The 17,671-nt window shown below is 31.3% G+C and overlaps 2 protein-coding genes across 5 annotated transcripts in view; both read right to left on the bottom strand.

Moving 5' to 3' along the window:
* The window catches only part of LOC123016153 (dual 3',5'-cyclic-AMP and -GMP phosphodiesterase 11), a 60,608-nt gene extending 48,573 nt beyond the window's left edge, over positions 1-12,035 (bottom strand). For 2 of the 4 annotated variants that reach the window (XM_044416374.1, XM_044416376.1), the window contains exon 1: positions 11,903-12,035. Coding sequence is in view for 1 of the 4 variants with exons in the window: in XM_044416371.1 (XP_044272306.1) it covers positions 4,846-4,897 (52 nt within the window). In the remaining 3 variants the exon portion in view is untranslated. Of the gene's footprint in view, positions 1-2,875; positions 3,310-4,845; positions 5,042-11,902 lie in introns of those variants that run through there. The other 2 variants (XM_044416371.1, XM_044416375.1) reach the window with 2 other exon arrangements.
* A 72-nt stretch (positions 12,036-12,107) lies between these two features.
* LOC123016155 (H/ACA ribonucleoprotein complex non-core subunit NAF1) lies at positions 12,108-16,062 on the bottom strand. Its single transcript, XM_044416377.1, has 4 exons — positions 15,792-16,062; positions 15,328-15,741; positions 12,784-13,027; positions 12,108-12,726 (listed from the first exon to the last, which is right to left on the bottom strand). Exons 1-4 carry the CDS (start codon positions 15,883-15,885, stop codon positions 12,249-12,251), a joined length of 1,230 nt encoding a protein of 409 aa, XP_044272312.1. The 5' UTR covers positions 15,886-16,062; the 3' UTR covers positions 12,108-12,248.
* Between the last annotated feature and the right edge of the window lie 1,609 nt (positions 16,063-17,671).

The following is a 17,671-nucleotide window of genomic DNA, read 5'->3' as shown; positions in this document are numbered from 1 at the left end:
TAGACTAAATATATGGAAAGTGCTGCGATTTAATACCTCCCAAAAGAGCACTAATCCTTCCAAAGCGGTGATTTTTAAATATTTAACACTGTTTTTAGCCCCTTAGGACGCATTTGAGGCAAAATCAAAGAGAATATCTACGCAGGTGTGTGCTGCATTTATAATCAAGTTTTAAAAAATTCCCAAAGCGTCAAAACCCTTTTTTTCCTCAATTCAATCAAAAAACTCTTCTCGCTTATTGTTAAAAAAGATATCAACACCACAACACCCCAATTTTATTCAAAATTAACTACACAATGGAGCTAAAGTGATAAAAAACATATTTCAAAAACATCTTGCCAGAATTATTTATTTATAACTTGCCCACGAAAAGATAGCTTTAAAATCTATCATTTGCAATTTTTCAAAATGTTTTTTTTTTCTACGTCTAAATCTAGCATCTGCATATCTTATTATTGATAAAAACCGCCAAATTAATCTTTTAAAATAGTCCAAAAAAGTAAAAATTTTCTTTAAAAAAATTACCGTTTTTCCTAAAACTTGTGATGGTGACGAGAGCGACAAACTTATTATTAGAGAGAGCTTTCGTAAAGATGAATCAATAAAAATAAAATACATAGCAAAACACATACCAGGTGAATAAAAAGTATGGAACCAAACGTTTTTTGCTTAAACTATTATTTTTTGAAAAAACTAATTGATGAGTGATAAAGTACTATAAAAATGTGATGAATTAACAAGAATATTTTTTTTCGAAATTACCTTTTGTTTTGAGTTCTACAAAAAAATTTATTTTTTTAAATGGCAACCCACTATAAAATCATTTTTCTCATAAATGCTATACTCTAAGGATTACAACTATCTGCTTTATATTTAATTTTTTCAAAAATTTTTTTTTACATAAATTGCAATTTTGACAAAACAAAATCGCATAACTCAAAAACAAAACAAAATTTCGTTCTGAAAATACGATCACATTTTTTATATTACTTTAATTTATATTAATTATTATTTTCTGGAGGCAAATGATTAAAAATAAAAGCGCTTGGTTCCATACTTTATATTACCCTGTACATAAACAAAAAATTGAGAAATTGTTTCAATTTTTACACTTTTTTGGTTTGTTTTAATAAACTGCTTCACTTGAAGTTTTTTTTTTCATTAGTATATTTTTAGTGACTTTTTTAACAGTTTTCTTAAAAATGCTTCATATATAGAGGTTATCTAAAGATTTGTCTTACCTTAGTTAGTTTTGAAATTTCTCGCACACATCTAAATTTTGTATTAATTGGGTAAAACTGACTTTTCTGAGCAAAAAATCATCAACATTATATAAGTAATTTACAATTAAAATTTCATGATATTTCTTTTTACAAACACATATCAGTAAGTTACAAAATTCAGCTGGCAGCATATTATAAAACTTAATACAGTGGTATCTTGGTCCAGTTTGGTTTCGTTTTAAACTACATATTAAATAAATTAAATATTAATTGAACACATGTACAAAAAAAAATCATTTTTAAAAGTAGACAAATCGAAACATGAAATAAAAAACAATTTTTTATATACGCTCCCGAAAACAACTATTTTACGGACTCATTTAAGTCTCTAAGAGCTTTTTTCGGACTTTTACCATTATTTTTCGAATAATAGGAGGTTTGAATTCGTTTTTTTGGAAGCTTTAACAAAAAAAAGTTTGCAATACGTTCTTAAAGTTTTTGCGGACTGATCTGCTCAACAGGAACGATTCGTCCGCAAAAACTGTATTTCAGGTACTTGAACAAAAATAATTATTTTACTCGGATTTATTCATTGTTCTACAATTACTTGTAGTTTTTTTATTTTTTTTAAGTTGAAATTGTACTTGGATGAAATTCTTGGCGTATAGTTGTAACATTAGCCTGATCCCATTAATAAGCAACGGGAACTGGTGCTATAAATCAGGGTAGTCGCAAGATTTCGTTGAATTATGACCGAGATTAATTGCTAATTAATTTTAATTAAAAACAACTATAATTAGCTCTCAGCTTGGTAGTTTCATTTTACACTCAATTATCCACAATATCCTCGCTTTTCGACACTTCCAATAAACCCCAAAAATCCTTTTATCCGTTTTGAAAATCACATTTCATCTTATTCTCTTAATTAATTGTTTTAAAACCGCCTTTCTCATAAATCATTTAATTCAAGTTTAGCAGACGTGCAATTCTTCATTCGTTTTAATTCAATTAAAACATGAAATGAATCATGGATGTTACACAATAATCAACTTAATTCAAGTAAAACTAAGTCAGAGGTCCTTTTTCGATGACTCACGACCGAATAGGACACGCGTTTCGACATCTGGCAACTAGCCAAATGCACGAAAAGCACGGCTAAAGCTGCCAACACTGAAAGCGTTCAAGGTCGGATATACAGCGTGGCCCATAGAAGACGCCTGTAACAATTTACAAAACCTATAACTCTATCATTTTGACAATAATATCAATTAGAATACAAGTCTAAAAGACTTAATGTAATGTTTCTGGTGTATGTATATTTTTGCTGATGTGATATAGACCGAAACCTTCTTGTCTGGGTCACCCTGTGAGAGGGAGTCGATTCTCGACTTTATCACAGGTCATTTGAAAATCAATCGATTGTGCCTCAAAGCCACTTCCTCGATGTTTGATTATCTCTGAGGTGAAATACGAATCTGGCGGTGTCGGCGAGGTTGTTGTAACCGGTATGCAACGGTCGTCGACTTTGCTGTAGCCAAACAAACAAAAACGACACCTCAACATAAGCATTGTACAGATTCGAGGTCCTCCGAGTGTTGATCTTTCTCGGGGAGGTTCCAACAGTGTCACCCCCTGATTGATGTGATGCTCACCCTTTCGAATCACCTTCCATTACGGACGTGTCAGCATAATCGATTATTGCGTACTCGAAATGTTTAGAATCTTAAGTAATGGAGACTATTTAGATAAGAACACCACTAATTGTTGATAACGTCGTTATCGGCACTGTGTTCAAGGCCACACGTTGGGTATTAACACTATTCAAATTTGGCGCCCACTTGTCAACACCAAATTACCGATAAAACAGTTTGACTTATTACCAATCAATCACATCACAACACTAATTCATTTGAAAACACAAGTCATCAAGTGAGCCACGAAATGAATCGACATTACATAACCTCAAAAAATTCCGATTTAACAAAAAACGCGAAAACACCAACATCCAGCGTTAATTGCAAAACTCAAATTGGGTTAAAACAAAACCGAGTTTCATTCATTCGAGTTTGAACACATTGAAACGTGTATTTTTCGTACACGAGAGCGCACGCGTCTTCGATAAATGATTATTTTTGGCTTTTGACAGGCTGTCAAAAAAATTAAACAAATAAACCCAAGCAACTATGACTCATTTCGAAAACATGTGGATAATTATCGGGATAATTGGGTTATCAGGGGGCAAAGGGTTAATCAAATTTTGTGAGGTCGGAGGCAATAAATTCATCCAAGGATCGAGAACACTGCAGTGATTTGGGCCGGGGGCCGCATCCGACGCCATCTCATGACGCGCCGCGCAAACATCTAATGGAATCTGCAGAAATCACAATTTGCAAAGTTTTTTGAAAACTATCCGGCGCATCCACCATATGACCAACTTCATAAAAATACACTGCACTAATCTATATTAACACCCAAATGAGTGAAGAAAAATTTTTTTTGCAAAATATGCAACAAAATTTTGAGGAATATTTCCGCGTGGTTGTATTTTATTTATACTTATGACAGCAGTGTAATTTAAATTTTATCAAGGTATATTGATGTTCCCAGTGCGATTAATGTTTCATTAAATTTAATCGGAGTGATGTCACGTCGTTTATCATTTACCTACACAAGTATAAACATGATTACGTATTATTAAACGAATAACAAACATCAAGCAAGGTGTAGAAATTTATCACAAGGTAGAGAAGAGACTTTTTATTACCCGAGATACGTAGCATCGAGGGAAATAATAAATGCGAGGCTATAAAAATCTTCTCTTCCGTGTTTTGTATAACATTTTTTTACTACTAGCACATTTATTACCCCAGTGAAAAATATAACCTTACATGTTGCCTCAGACGTAACAAGTCGTAATTCACGACTATTATTTTTGTTAATTCACTATTACCTTCAGTAATTAATTTCTTATCTGAGTTAGATATTAACTTAAAGTATTTTTTTATTCTTATCGTAAATGAGGTTATGTCATTTTTGTACTTCTGTATCTATCTATTAAAAAAAATTTCTAACTTCAAAATATAAAATCTTTGTTAAAATAACATAGACACTGTAAGGAAAAGTGAAAAAGTGTTAAAACTTGCCCTGCTACCCGTGGAATTTCATTTGTTGTTTTGACAGTTTTGACAATTGACAAAGACAGAAGAATTAGAGGTGAGGTTATTTTGATTTTTTAATGAGAAAGTTCGACTCTTTTTTCATTTCGAAATTCACCCATCTCTAATCCATTATTGCCCTTGGTGAATAATGAAAATGATTATTGAAAACTAGAGCAACAATTCACTGGCACAATAATAGATTGTTGTCTATTTGACAATGGTAACATTTCATTGTTAGCAAACGTCGGAAGTGCGGAAACGCCGACGTCGTGGTGTACGCCGCGACGCCGTATAGTGAAAACGTTTCCTAGGCAACCGCCGTTTCCGACGTCACACAGCGTCTAAAACACCGGAACTAATCGGGGAGATTCACCCGAACACGAGAAAAATACAACTCTTATATTTATGTCAAGTACAGGGTGTCTCATGTAAAACTAGACACTCTGTATTGTTTGAGAACTCACCCATGACTAGCGGTGCCACCTTCCTCACTCTTTTATTCCGAATCATGCTCATGGCTTTTTTCTCATTTATTTCCGATAATTAATATGTCACGTTTCTCAAAAGTTGAATGGGAAGTCGTAAAAATATAAATTACCGCAAAACCGCACTTTGTACATTTTTGGACGCTGTTTTAAAACTGCGATCAAGGCGAGAGATAAGATAAACTGAGAATTTCAATATACATAATAATGCGAGACGAAGGATGAGATGCGCACTAAAAATTCGCGTTATCCGCTGTGGTTAACCTGTTGTAACCTTGACAAGGCACTAATTGACGTTATCACTACCGAATGAGCGTGGTTACGTTATGCTCCCTTTATGGGTGTATGAATTTTTGACGTAGTTTGTTGCCTTGTTGAGGTGGAGGTCAATCCTCTGCAAAATCCTAATTTACTCATAATAACACATGATTAGAATTTTTTTAAGTAAAAATGCCAATCAGGTGTCGAGAGAAAGCTCCACCTACGATGATTCACACCTACTTTGCAAATTGAGTTATTGAGTTTGACAGATAAGGCGAGTGAAATCAACCTGCAAGTCCGGTGTGATTTTATTTGGCACTTTGTAAGCTCAAAATGGGCAAAGGTCGCCGATAAGGTATTGCATACAAAGTGCAACCTTCTTCACTTCCCTTTCCCATGCAAAAAAATTAAAATTTCATCCGCAAACGTCATAAAAGTGACCACTTTTATGACTAAATGTCACAAGTAAAGGTTTTACCTTTCAGACATGGAATAAAAATTTTATTATTATTATTATTGACATTCACCAATGTTGTTTCTTTCTTATCTCTTTCGCTGCTTCAGCAATTTTTGAAGAGATACATCGTAAATCATCAGTATTCGACATTTTGCCCTACTAACTGCACTAGTTATTAAACATTTTCGAAAATCCAAGCGTCCTGATTATTTTGTTCATTTGCTTGCTAATTATAGTGTTGCTCTTTACTCTTGATTTGAATACGTTTGCGTATAAAATAGTATGTTATTTGCAAAACGCTCAGCTTAATCATCCCACTTTAACTCCTAATAACATAATATACTTACTATTATTTTGCTATGAACTAGTTTTTCTCAAATAAATCAAATCGTTTAAAAAATCGACCAATGAAAAACATTAGGTATATAACTTATTGCTTCTCAAAGCGCATTGACATGTTATTTAAAAAAAAAACAATGGCGGCTCGTGAATATGTAAAATTTGGTTGAAATTTTGTGACTTCACAATAATTTTGAATTACTTAAAATTATTGCTAAAATATATTTATTTAAAATCAATTCTTTTCATTAAAATTTCTTCGTCTTTCCACATTAGTGGGTGATTTTGACGTGAGAAGTCATGTACAGGGTGGCTGAGGTAAAATGGGTGATTGCTAGTACTCAGATTATTAAATGACTAACTTTTAGACTGTAATGCTGTTCTTTTACACAATTTCTTGCTCAGAATGATACATTCACGAGCTCATTTTTCTGAGAAAATACACGTAATATTGGTTAAAACCGCATACCGCTATCGTCTCTTGTTTTCGACTTATAAACAAAAATTGACATTTTAACGAAATCAAAAAAAAATGCATGTCTTGTTGTATTTATTTTTAAGTATTCTATATGCTTTTTTAACGTCTCTTACTAATAAAACACAAAATTATGTTCCCTAATTGTTAAAAAATAATATTAAAGGTATAGTTGGTACAACATTTTTGTTTGCAAGTTTGAGAGAAATTTGATAATTCTATAAACCATTGTACGATCCTTTTGAATCACGCTGTATAGTAAACGAACTTTTTCAGTTATTTGTTTAACGGTAATAAGATAAACGTATATTTTTTAAATGCAAATTATAGGCGGCTATGACGTTTTTGAAAAGCTTATAATAGTTTTTCCATGGCCAACTACTATCAAACAAAATATGTAATTCATTTTTTAATTATAAAAAAATATTCTGCGACAAATATACATATTTTAGGTCAGAAAAGCTTTTCAAAAATGTTATAGCCATTTGCGATTCCCATTTAAAAAAATTCAGGTTTATCTTATTATGACTAAACAAATAATTGAAAAAAATCGTAAACCACTTTATAAAATCGACACGTGGAAAAAATGTTTAAAAAATTCTGTCTGTCAAAACATTTTCACATTTATTTTTATTTGACATTTTTTTGTGTCTATTTAATGATACTGATGAACTGATGATCTTGTGTATGTTTTTTATAATTATTTATAGTCCGGTCAAAATAAACATTTTAAATAACTAAAATTCCGACAGAGCTAAATTTTGGTGGAGATATTGAGTACACCATTAGGAATAAAGTGTCAAAAGTCCCCATCGATCCCATGTGTGCTAAAAAAGTTATTCGGGGTCAAAGGTCGAAATTTGACGTTTTTTAGATTTTTTTCGAAAACGGTAAGTTTTATCAAAAAAGTAGCCCAGACAAAAAATATAGATCTTGAAATTATCTACAAAATGGTCCTTATACTTTTTTTCTAACAATCACCATTCCTGAGATATCGCGATTCTAAAAGTTGAAGGAGTCACGTTCTACATGGTATGCATATACAGAGTGCGTCAGAACTCCCGCTTCAAAGACAAATGCCATGTAGGGTAAGGTACCACAAACATAGAAAAAATTAAAAAAAAAATCTATCTATAAAAGTTTCAAAGTTATGAGAGTTTAAATTTTGCACTTTGACTCTATTTATTTCTGTAGGGAAAATAATTTTCCAAGTTTTTTTGCTATAGGCCATTAGAAGAAGAAACAAAAAAGCTGTGTCCTAAATTGTAACTCTGTTCAATGTTATTTGTGGCTTTTATTGGCAAAACTTTTGTACCTTTACTAGATAATTGTAAAAAAACATATACAAAATCATCAGTATTATTAAATAGACATAAAAAATAGTCAAATGTCAAAAAACAAATGTCAAATTTTTTTGACAGATAAAATTTTTTAAACATTTTTTTTATGTTCCTGGTATCTTATTTTACTTGAAATTTTTCTTCTACTTCATTAAACTTATAAATATCTCGATTCCATTAGAATTAAAAAGAATTTATTTGGTAATACATACAGGTTGTTCAAAAAATCGCGCATTTCCTTGAAAGGGAGTAATTGGGTAGTCCCCAGAGTACTGAAAAAATGTTTAAAAAATTCTATCTGTCAAAAAATTTTGACATTTATTTTTTGACATTTGTCATTTTTTTATGTCTATTTAATAATACTGATGACCTTGTATATGTTTTTTTATAATTATTTGATAAAGGTACAAAAATTTTGTCAATAAAAGCTACAAATAATATTAAACAGAGTTACAACTTAGGATACAGCTTCTTTGTTTCCTTTTCTAATAACCTGTAGCAAAAAAACGTGGAAAATTATTTATCCTACAGAAATAAATAGAGTCAAAGTGCAAATTTAAACCCTCATAACTTCGAAATTTTTATAGATAATTTTTTTTAACATTTTTTGCATGTTCCTGGTATCTTACCTGACTGACCCTGTATATTTCAAATCCGTGTTTTCTACGACGATTTTTTCAAGATTTCGTTAAAATGTCAATTTTGTTTTTGTTTTGTCTCAAAAGTCGAAAATAAAAGACGACAGCGGATGCGGTTTTGACTAATATTATTTTTTGGACATAAAACGCACCTCCCTGTACATCTATTGGCACTAATTCAATACTGATTAAAGAGTTGAATGATTTTTTTCATTTTTAAATGAACAGTCTTAGTTGGGACAGCCTATAGTGGTAAAGAATCCGGAATGTGGCAAAAAATTCGATAAAAAAGCGTAATGCATGCGTCGGTATATAATTTTCTCGTAATTATTGTAATTAATGCATTAAAAGGCGCCCAATGAACGCGATTATACCGTATCGAGTTGATTATGTGTCGCTCAAAGTATGCATTACTAACACCAAATGCGTTATTATTTTTTGTGGTCTCATAAATGTACCGCTTATGTGCAATTTGTCGCATATAATAAATGTAATATGGGACAAGGAAAGCAATAAATAACGTCGTTTTCGATTTATTTATTGGCATCACGAGGGGAGGAGGCAAGCAAGGAAGAAAGGGAAGCGAGAAAATTAATGATTAGAGAGGAAACGTATGCCGTGCAACAATCAATTTAATTGGGGACTCGTACAGGTTCTGAATTAATCCAGGACCGGACAATCTCATTTAATTAAGGATAATAATTAATAAGTTGTTTACACGAAACCCTTTTCATTTATTGTAGTGGCGATTTTCAGGGTATTGATCAAGCCGTGAAACACTATTTTTACTCAATTCTTCAAATTTAGAGCAAAAACGACCATTAAATCCAAATTTTCCTATTTTTTTTACAAGGTTTCTTGCACAATAAAAAATACAGGAAATGACCTTCTTTAATCTTTACGAATGTGCAGTTGAATTTAAAAATTATTATACAGGGCGCTCAAAAAGTGGTACAATTGCGGACAATTCAAAAAATGTCAATTTTTTTTTAGTTTCGTTTTTCATATTTTACGTTTTTTTACATAAAGTCCGTTTTTTATTTATGCGTGTGGACCAATTAATAATTCGAAAGACGTACCAGATAGCTATCTCTTTTCAACATTTGTAAACAGCCTTGTGGCTCTCTCACTACGTATTTGCGTAAGGTCGGTCACGCTATTTATCTCACTTTAACAAATGCGATTAAAGTAACGCAGAGCTAGTGACGTACGTCAAAGGTCACGTAGGTCATTTGTAATTTGATTTTTAATGGGAAAAACTGTTTTGAGACTAATATTTATACAACAATCGTAATTCAAGCCTTAGAAAAATTCTAATGCCAGGGAAAAGCTTTAATTTTTGACTTTGGTACAAAGCTGTCAAATGTCAAAAACAGATGAAGGTCATGTTGTGTTCTTGATTCGCACTAGCCCCACCAGCAAATGAAAAAATAGACTGTATTTTATTATTCAACTTGCATAAACTCATTTGTCACAATGACATAGTTGTCAAAAAAATAAAACCGCCAAAATCAAGAGAAAAATTAACTTTTTAAGTTAGAATAATGAAATTTTTTTATATTTATTATAGATTTTTTTTCCCTTTGCAGTTTTGGCAACGTTTTTTCTTTTAAACTCAATCCGAAGATTTACTGTAGATTATAAGAAAAATTTTGAAAAAATTCTAAAGGTCATTCAATTCAAGTTTTCAAGTAATCGTTTCATATTATTGCAAAGGGCAATTAGGTACAAATTTTTGGAATTTTATCGAAATTATTTGGAAATATTGGAATTCTTTTTAAAAATTACGTTGAGTTAGAACTATTTTCTAATTACAAAATTAAGATGGGATTACAGAAATTAATTTGGAATTATAGAAATTAATGTGAAATAACGAAATTACGATGGATTGTTGGAATTTCGATGAAATTTTTTAAGAATTATTGGAATTTTTGTGGAATTAGAATTATTTCTGAAATTTTTTCAGGAATTATCAGAGATAATTACATTTCAAAATTATGTTAAATTTCTTAGAACTAATGTCGGAATTAGTTTGGCATTACAGGAATTGTTTTAGAATTATAAAAATTACGTTGGAATTACGAAAACTAAATTAAAATTATAGGAATTAATATGCATAAACTCATTTGTCACAATGACATAGTTGTCAAAAAAATAAAACCGCCAATGTGATGGAATTTAAATGCCGAGAAAAATATCTAATTACTTATATCAAAGTCTAAAATCAAGAGAAAAATGAAATTTTTTGAGTCAGAATAATGAAATTTTTTTATATTTATTATAGATTTTTTTTCCTTTGCAGTTTTGGCAACGTTTTTTCTTTTAAACTTAATCCGGAGATTTACAGTAGATTATAAAAAAAAAATGAAAAAATTCTTAAGGTCATTCAATTCAAGTTTTCAAGTAATCGTTTCATATTATTGAAAAGAGCAATTAGGTACCTACAAATTTTTGGAATTTCATCGAAATTATTTGGAAATATTGGAACTCTTTTTAAAAATTACGTTGAGTTAGAACTATTTTCTAATTACAAAATTAAGTTGGAATTGCAGAAATAATTTGGAATTATAGAAATTAATCTGAAATAACGAAATTACGATGGATTGTTGCAATTTCGATGAAATTTTTAAGAATTATTGGAATTTTTGTGGAATTATTTCTGAAATTCTCTCAGAGATAATTACTTTTCAAAATTATGTTAAATTTCTTAGAACTGAGTTAGTTTGGCATTACAGTAATTATTTTAGAATTATAAAAATTACGTTGGAATTACGAAAACTAAATTAAAATTATAGGAATTAATTTGGAATTAGAAGTATTAATCTGAAAACAATGAAATTACGATGAATTATTGGAACCTCAGTAATTTTTTTTGGAATCACTGGAATTTTTTTTAACAATTTCCATTTGCAGATATGACAACACTGTGTATTAATTTTAACTGGTGTCATGGTAACAATGTTTATTTCAGAGGAAACTGTCACTGAGGTTTCAAGAATGATTAATTTTTATTGTTGTTCAATTAGGCAACGTTGCCACATACGTTTTTGACTCTTAATATGTAAGCATTTGTGTTGGTGCGCCACTTTTTGAGCACCTGTATCTGTTTGCGTAACATTTTTCTTTCTCTGTGGAAATTGCGAAACACAAATTTAGTTATTTTAAGTTATTTGAAATCCAGTGAGTCGTAAATTACCATAACTGGCTTAAGTGTCCATTTCGATGTGCTTCTGATCGGTAGCAAGCAGAATAAAATTTGAAATAAAGGCTTGAAATTGAGAATTATTTGCGAGTTATTCTTGGAAGTTGTTGAATTTTGACTAGACTGAAGACAATGAGGAAGGTCAAAGCGCAGAGTAGCGGCGGCCTTCATTATGTAACAAAATCGATTTTTAAAATTCAAAATCGTTTACAATTCTCGATGGAGGTCAAAGCGCGTTTCCGCATCTGCGGTGACCTTATTGGTGACAAAAGATACCGAATCAGCGCACAACAATTCTTATCAATGTGTAAAAAATCGACTCACGTCTCCTAGCAACTGAGTCCCACGTGGAGTTTTTCCAGCACTCACTGATCGAAGGTAACAACAGCTGATCTTTCACGGTTACCTAGCGATAATAGGACTACGCGGGACATTTCGTCGCGATCGCAGTTGGCCGTGTGCGTACAACATCGCAGGCGGCGAGCGATCCGCGACTTGGAGAAAGTTTTGCGCAAGGGATGCCAACACAAACTTTGAAACGTTTATTAGAAATAATAGAAACAAGTTTCACCGATGCGAAACACAAATCAACTGAACATTCGGAAATATTATTATGGTAAAAACAACAACAGTCTTTTACATGGCATGAAACTTAAGAAAGTTGAAATTCCTATTGGTGCGACGGCCCCGGATGATTTGCGAAATAACTAGGAGAGTTGCTGACGAAATTATTCATGAAAAAATTTGGAGTGTATCCCAGACTAGCACCCATGTTGTTGTTTTCGAGCCCGACATATTGGGCGACGGGCTGGTGGTAGTGGCCCAGGTTGGGTGGGGGCACCGATGGGTCGAAAATGGGCACCGCTGTGTGGATGTTGGGCGCTTGCGGACGTTTCGATTTTGCTTTATGCACACGCGCCTGTTTATACGAATCCATGTATTTGTTGAATTTCGTATTGAGGATGTTTTTTCGATTCATCGTCGTCTCGAATTTCTTGTAATTGTCGCTACTGTGGGTGCGTTTGAGGTGGGGACTCAACTTCTTATTACCAAACCGATGGTAACACTCGTTTTCGTCGTCGGAATAATCGGCGAACTCGGGGGGGACTTCCGTATCGTCCATCCAGGAGGCGTCACTCCCTCTCATTCTATATTGAAAATTATTTTTAATTTTTTTGTTAATAATCGATTTTGATGTGACTCACTTGAGCAGTTGTTGCAAGAAAACATACTGTGTGTGTTTACTTGTAGGTGCGGAATAGACTTTTGTTCCAATTTCAATTTGTAAATTTTTTATATCTTCAACTGAATTGAATCGAATGGCGTAGATGGGCGAAGTGACTTGACCCAAAACATCAAAAACAAAACCTAAAGGCCGCTTGCCGTTGTCGAGGAAGAGGAGGGTGTCCAAATCGTACGCTGGGGTGTTGGGAAGGGCCGCGATAGTCACTGGAAAAAAATAAACAATTTGGTATTAACTTTCATAAACAAAACTCAGAATAATTCTTTTTTTCTCAAATTGGCAACTATTTGAACATTTTTTTCGATAAAATGTAGACGGTTGTAATTCTTAGAATACAGCCTTTGTAACAAAGGTTGCTATTTGAAATAAATATTTTGCAGATCTCAAAAATAAAAATTTAGTTTCTCAAAAAATAAGTACAACAAAATTTAAACAAAAAATTTTCCAATAAAACTGACAAAAAATCCAATTTGTAATTCAAAAAAATATTTCTGATACATTGATTGATTACTAAAGTGATTACAAAACTGACCTAGAAGGATTATTTCACGTACATAAAACACTTTAATAATTCAAAAAAAAACACTATCGCCAAAACTAATTTCAAATTTGTGATCATAAAATTTTGCACAAGAGACCTTTTTATATTTTTATTCACAATAACTATAGCAATTCCCGATCTTCTGCAGGTCGGGAAATTTGTTATTACATCCCGTGGCCGGAAAGTAATTTCTGAAGAATGACCAAGGTGAGGAGACCAAATGTCAAAAACTCAATTTGTTTCAATAGTAACTATGTCATTGCATCAACTTCAACAAAACAGCACATATTTTATTATTTAAAAAATGTGATTGTGAATAAAGTAGTATACTTCGGTGGAAATGTCATTACCACTTGTAATAATATTATTTAAAATAAATGATTTTTCAAAGATTTGTAGGTTGTCCAATATTTTTTTTGTATGACTTTTCGACAATGTAAAAAATTTAGACATAAAACTATGAAAAATTTCTTTATATGCTATATGCTTACACATGTAAATAAAAATAATTAAAAAATCATATCTGTTAAAATTTCTGGCAAAAAACGTATCCAAAAAATAGATATGGCAAACTTTTTTAAAAATTCAAAAACTGCTAGATTCTAAAAATAGATGCAAAAAAAATATATATATTTAAAGTAAAATATGAAAACTTGAGAAAATAATTAAATTGAAACAAAATAAATAAACAAAATACCTAACTAATATGACCTCAAGATTTTTCCAACATTTTTCTTATAATCTGCTCAACAGGGTACAGTTAGGAACAGGGAATTTCGAAAACAACTTTTCTGTCAATACAAAAATTTCTGGTCTAAACCATTCTTTAATGTCACCATGACATATTTAAAAGGCAGAATGACAAGTAAATGTCGATCTCTCTGTGAGGTTAATAGATTGACTGTCCTGTCCGAAATTCCGTGTCCCTAATTGTACCCGAGTTAGTGCGACACTTTTTGAGCGCAATCCTTCAGCAATTTTATTTCAAATTTCGACTAATATTTTCAAAACTTTTTAATGCAGATTTGAAAATAAAAAAACAAAATTAAGCTGCTGATATAACGGGTGTTTTTTTTTAATTTTGCATCCATCAAAATAATACCTCACCGGGCGTAATTAAAAATTGTGGTTCGTTCACAACACATTAATATCAACGCCAACTATGACGCCAAATTTCAATAAACACCCGTTATATTTGTTAATAAATAAATAAAAAATCAAACTAAAATATTTACTTTGGTAAAAATTTAGTCGCAGATCTAGAAACCTTGGAACTATTTTACGTAAAACACTGACTAATGTTTTATAAAATTATTTTTTCTTAGAATGTCAAAACTGGTTTGCTAATTTCAAATTTATCATCATACAGAGTGCGCCAGAACTCGCGCCCCAGAGGAAAAAAACATGTAAGGTAAGATACCAAGAACAAGGAAAAAATGTTAGAAAATTTTTATTTAAAAACATTTCGAATATTTTGGCAAAATAACTTTCTAAGTTTTTTGCTACAGGCTATTAGAAGAAAAAACAAGAAAGTTTTATCCTAAATTGTAACTCTTGTTTAATGTTATTTGTGGCTTTTATTGGCAAAATTTTTGTATCTTTACCAAATAATTATAAAAAAAACACATACAAGGTCATCAGTATCATTAAACAGACATAAAAAATGTCAAATGTCAAAGTTTTTGACAAATAGAATTTTTAAACATTTTTTCCATGTTCCTGGAATCTTATCTTATTGAAATTTTTCTCTGGGGCTATGTATAACTCACATTTTAAAATTTTTACTTATAACGTAACCATTTGTAGTTTAAAACTTTAGAATTCCCGGTAAAAAAGTTAGTTCTACGCCCATCAAGGTCTGATAATTTGATAAGTTTGTTAAGTTACTTGATAACTTTTCTTATTTACTATGAGCTTTGCATTGTTAATAATTCAGAATGATAAAAATTGCGTCACGATGAATACCTAATTTATCCACAATTCCAAAAACATTGCCCATATGAACAAAGCTTTCATTTTCTACGTTAATCTGAAGCGTTGACAAGTCTGGAACTGGGGGCAAATGTTCAATCCCTAGTTCATCATTCACTTTAGGTTGGCTTTTCTTAATAGCTCCTCTATTTTGAGGAGTTGTTTGAGTGGGTTGTGGGTCATCTTCCCGGTCCCCTCCCGTTTCGCTATCCTCCTCATCTTCTGACGACGAAGATGAGGAACTTGACGACTCCTCTGACCCATCCTGTGCCCGCCAGTTGAGATTAAGCCTCATCATCTCCGAAGAGGAACTCGAATCGCTGTCATAGGCTAAAAGGCGATCCAATGCTTCAGATTCGATGTTTTTTATTGCAACGCCCGTGTTTTTCTCAAGATTTGCATCACACACTACAAAAGGCTTGTGGTAATTGTAGTTAAAAACAAACATTTACTGTTACCAGTGGTGGAATTTTCGTTTTTCGTAGAAGGTAAATTCGTTGGGTTTTCTCCTTGTTGGTTGTCCATGTTTTCGCACTTATTTTCGTTTGACATGTTGTGAGGTGATAAGAGATGATCGAAATTTAACGCAAACTAACAATTAATCACTGTTTTGGTAAGAAATACTGCGAACATTTAAGCGGAATTGGTAATTTTACTGCCATGTGGATGTTCTCATGTTTGCTAGCCGCCATTTGCAGATGGAAACTTTTAGCACGTGACCGAAAGGCTGGCTCGCGATTGGACGAAATTTAACGTCGTTAAAGGTGCGCTCACAAGACACTTCGTTACTAGTAGGCAACACACTATACAATTTGAAATTTTTATATTTTAAGTTTTAATCTCGCTGTAGGTGTCTTGTTTTTGAATAATAGTAAATAAAAAATACAGTTTCTTACAACAAACTTTTAATTATGAATTTTTCGTAACCTAATGTCGTAACCTGAACCTGAAATATACAACTAATAATCAAAGTTTTTTTAAACGGTTTTTGAAAAATTTTCTAACGTAGAATGATATCAGAATTACAAATTCGTAATTAGATTTTGTTTATAATGATCAGCTTTATATAGGCCGCTTTTTGATTCAAATTTAATTTGTTTGATTTTTACAATTTTTTCAAGAATTGAAGGAAATCAAGTGTTTCTAACGTAAACACGGAGATTACAAAAATGCTTTTTGAGTTTGTTTAATCAGTTTTTAAGACCAATTTTTGTAGTTTTTTTTGGGTCAACCTTAATTTATGCAAAGCTTTTTTATATTTTTTTTGAAAAGCGCATAGGAAAATTGAAGAAAAACAGGTGTACCTACCATAAAATAACACGATTTTGTACTCAGATTTTATGAAAAATAATTTGTTTTGAAATATAGACCAATATTTGTTTTTTTCAAACTTTACTTGTGCAAATCTTTTCCAATTTTCTTCAAAATCCCATAAGATAATCAAAGAAAAACAAACGTTTCCAACGTAAAATGATACAAAAACCACAAATCTGTGCTTAAAATTTATATCTATTGGAGATATGCTCGTAGATCGGTTTTTAATCGATTTTTTCAAGTCATCTTAATTTGTGCGATACTTTTTCAATTTTCTTAAAAATTGCATAAGAATATGAAAGGAATAAAAGTGCTTTCAACGTTTCGAAAACTGCAAGTTTTCACTTGGATTTTATGAAAAATGGTCAATTTTTGAGATGTAAACCGATTTTTGTTTCGTCAACCCTGACTTATGCAAAATTTTTCCAATTTTCTTCAATAATTGCATAAGGTAATCAAAGGAAAACAAAAGTTTCCAACGTAAAATGATACAAAGATTACAAATCTGTGCTTAAAATTTCATGAGAGAAACTAAGTAAAAAAAGTTTCCAACGTAAAACGTCACGAGAATTAGGAATTTTTACTCGGATTTTGAAAAAACTTATTAGTTTTGAGATATAGACCGATTTTTGTTTTTTTTTTGTTAATTCTAAATTGTGCAAAACTTTTAAAAATTTTTTCAAAACTGAATTAGGCAATCAAGCAAAAACGAATACTTTCAACGTAAAAATCGTAAAATGATATAAAGATTACAAATCTGTAAAATTCATATGCATGAATTAGTTTTTGAGATTTAGACCGATTTTTTAATCGATTTTTTCAAGACAAATTTAATTTTTGCGACACTTTTTCTATTTTCTTAAAAACTGAATAAAAAAATTAAAGTAAAAAAGTGTTTTTAATGTAAAACGTCACAAGAATTACAAATTTGCACTCGGATTTTGTAAAAAATAATCACTTTTTGAGGTATAGACCGATTTTTTTTGTCAGCCTCAAATTGTGAAAAACTTTTCCAATTTTTTTC

Source organism: Tribolium madens, unplaced genomic scaffold, assembly GCF_015345945.1.
Source record: "Tribolium madens isolate multiple individuals breed KSU strain unplaced genomic scaffold, Tmad_KSU_1.1 Scaffold_1;HRSCAF=32;Tcas5.2_LG8, whole genome shotgun sequence".
NCBI lineage: Eukaryota > Metazoa > Arthropoda > Insecta > Coleoptera > Tenebrionidae > Tribolium > Tribolium madens.
Note: the sequence above shows the minus strand (reverse complement) of the source record. Positions and strands in the feature narration are given on the sequence as shown.